General features: G+C 51.2%; 1 protein-coding gene across 1 annotated transcript; it reads right to left on the reverse strand.

Moving 5' to 3' along the window:
- Positions 1–774: 774 nt before the first annotated feature.
- Positions 775–2,181, reverse strand: LOC107140802 (sperm motility kinase Z-like). Its single transcript, XM_015483980.1, has one exon. The coding sequence runs from the start codon at positions 2,179–2,181 to the stop codon at positions 775–777; it is 1,407 nt and encodes a 468-aa protein (XP_015339466.1).
- Between the last annotated feature and the right edge of the window lie 522 nt (positions 2,182–2,703).

A 2,703-nucleotide genomic window follows, 5' to 3' on the forward strand; every position in this document is an offset into this window, starting at 1 on the left:
CAGTTGCCACCCACCCTCTCCACACAGCTCAGGGAGGGATGCCTTCTGCCAAAGGACATGAGCTCAAATTCATTCATGTCTACACTGGCTCTAAGGCAAAACACCCATCCAACTGGGTTAAGGGGAGCATATCTCCAAGGCACTGGGTCAAAGCAAGTGAGTGCACATCTACATTGGCTAGAGGCAAGAGACCCTTCTACAATAAGGTAACTGAGTCCCTTTCTACACTAGCTAAAGCCAAGCAAGTTCCCTTGTACACTAGATGACGTGAGTCCTCCTCAACACTGGCTCAAAGTGAGTAGGTTTATCTACATTGAACAGGAGAGGGAGGCAAGTGGTCCAGGCCTTGGAGAGGATGCCTGGTGGGCTCTCGCCCTCTCTTGGAAACCCCCTGCCCCCACTTTTTGACATCAGCCTTTTTTTTTTTAATCTTTGGAACATCAATTTGACTATGGAATTTGAGAGAAACAAATTTATTAAGAAATATCTCTGTCATCCCAGGAGCATGGGAGAAAGGACAGAGACGAGCAGGGCAGGGGAAGGGTCCCAGGGAAAACAGTCTCATCTGATGACTCTGGTAGGTGGGGGCAGGGGACACCTGATGTCCAGGTGTGCTCCTGGATGGACCCCATGTGGAGAAGCCCAGCCAGTAGGCACTCAGTCCTGCAGCTGTTGGAGTCCAGGTGACCAATGGTCCTGTAGTGACAACAGCATCCACGGAGTAGAGAGTCCTCTGCTGGCTGTTTCTTCATTTGGTCCATCTGAACTGTCCATTTATGTAGGAACCACCCGATTTGCGAACCTAGCAGGTTTCTGCTCTCCTGGTGTAGGAGCCTCGTTTTCGCCATCACATGAGGGTGTGCAACAGCACAGTCTGTGCAAGCAGGCAGCCATCCTCTGCCTCACCCGCTTCCAGCCCTTCCTGTGGCCCCAGGGACGCCCTGTGGTGGCATCTTGGGAGACATGGCTGTCTGTTGTTGATGGGCAGGGTTGGGGTGAGTCGGACACAGAGTGATGCTGGGAGGCTAACCTGGGAGTGGGGGGCTTCTCATGTAGGAAGCAGAGACTAATGGCAGGCCAGCTGGCCCTTCTGAAGCCCTTCTGCCCTGACTCCTTGGCCTCCTGAGGCTGATGATGCTCACAGGGCAAGGGGAAGGTGTGAAGGGCAGGCTCACTCGCCCTCCTCTGCGGGAGGGCAGGGGAAATGGAAGGATCCCTTCTCACAGGCTTCATGCAGCCTGCCCCCTGGCTTATCTGCTGCTGGATTATGAGATAGGAAGCCATCGCCTCATCAAACTTTCTCTGGGACAACGACACCCAGGTACTGTAAGGGTGGTACCCCATGTCGAACAGCATTGTCAGTACTGTGGGGTCTGAGAGGTTGGGGAGGGGCACATCATGGAAAGATGACTTCTCCTCACCCTGATTCAGCCACGGGTCCGCCAAGATCTCCTCTGCTGAGGGGCTTGCTCTTGGGTCCTCTGCCAGGATTTTCCTGATGAGCCTTTGTGCTTCGGGGGACATGTGCTGGGGAAATTCCAACTCGGGGTGTAAGATGTCATGCGGTTGGTTCCCTGTCAATATAAAGTTCAAAATGATACCCAGTTGCCAGGTGTCCATTGTGGGGCCCTCCAGAGGACCCCAGGCTCTGTCCCATTCTTGCCCAGGCTTGAGAACGGTGCTTAAGCCAAAGTCGATGATTCGAATGTTGCCTCTGGCATCCAGCACAACGTTCTTGGGCTTCAGGTCTCCATGCAAGATGTGCATCTTGTGGCAGTAGCACACCGCACAGGTGATCTGTCTGAACAGTCTCCGGGCCTCCTCCTCCTCCTGCATGCCCCCAGGTGGGATGAGGTCAAAGAGTGATGCCCTGCCTCCATGCTCCATCACCAGGTAGACATATCGGTGGGTTTCAATAACCTGAAAGAGGTGGATCACATTCGGGTGGTTCAGGGTCTTCATCGCCAGTTTTTCAGGGCAGGTCAAACTCCTCCAAAGTCTCTTTGGCAGGATTTTCACTGCCACTTCTGCCCCAGTGCGCAGATGGCGGGCTAGGATCACCTTACCAAATGTCCCATGCCCAATGTCCTTCAAGACCTGGTAATGGTCTGTGAAGGCCTTCTCCTGGCAGGAGCCAGGCCCCTTTGGCACTACACTAGACTCACTACTCTTACTATGCATCCTAAGCAGGAACACCAACTAAGGATGCTAGCTAAAAACAAAATAAGAAATCAAAACAACAAACAAAATCAAGAAACAAAACAAAACAAAAAACCCAAATCAAAGAACCAATCGCCAAAGACCACAACCACCAACCACCAACCACCAAACGCACTAACTAGCTGGGAGTCCGACAGGTCACCACCAAGAGCTTCCTGTACTTATGGACAAAAACTCGGCCTCAGCCATTCTGTTATAAACCCGGGGATTGAGATTTCCTCACAGTGGCTTCTTGTGAGGTCAGAGCAAGAAATGGCCCAGTCACACCTAGGCATCACCCACACAGGTCATCTCCCTTTGGGCCTACAGGATATTTTCCACTTTCAGAATAAGAATAAAGGACTCCGGAAGCTTTATGCTTCAATGGGTTATGGAAACTGATATTTATGTTTAAAAAATGAGAGTATCTCAATGTACTTTGTATAGTAAGTACTTCAATGGAAATTTCCTTGTAAATCTAAAGTCTTTCATACCTTTGGATTT

This window comes from Marmota marmota, unplaced genomic scaffold, assembly GCF_001458135.2.
Source record: "Marmota marmota marmota unplaced genomic scaffold, marMar, whole genome shotgun sequence".
Taxonomy (NCBI): domain Eukaryota; kingdom Metazoa; phylum Chordata; class Mammalia; order Rodentia; family Sciuridae; genus Marmota; species Marmota marmota.

Bases quoted from the DNA above. Each gene is read 5' to 3' on its own strand.
- LOC107140802 (XM_015483980.1), bottom strand. From the start codon at position 2,181: ATGCATAGTAAGAGTAGTGAGTCTAGTGTAGTGCCAAAGGGGCCTGGC.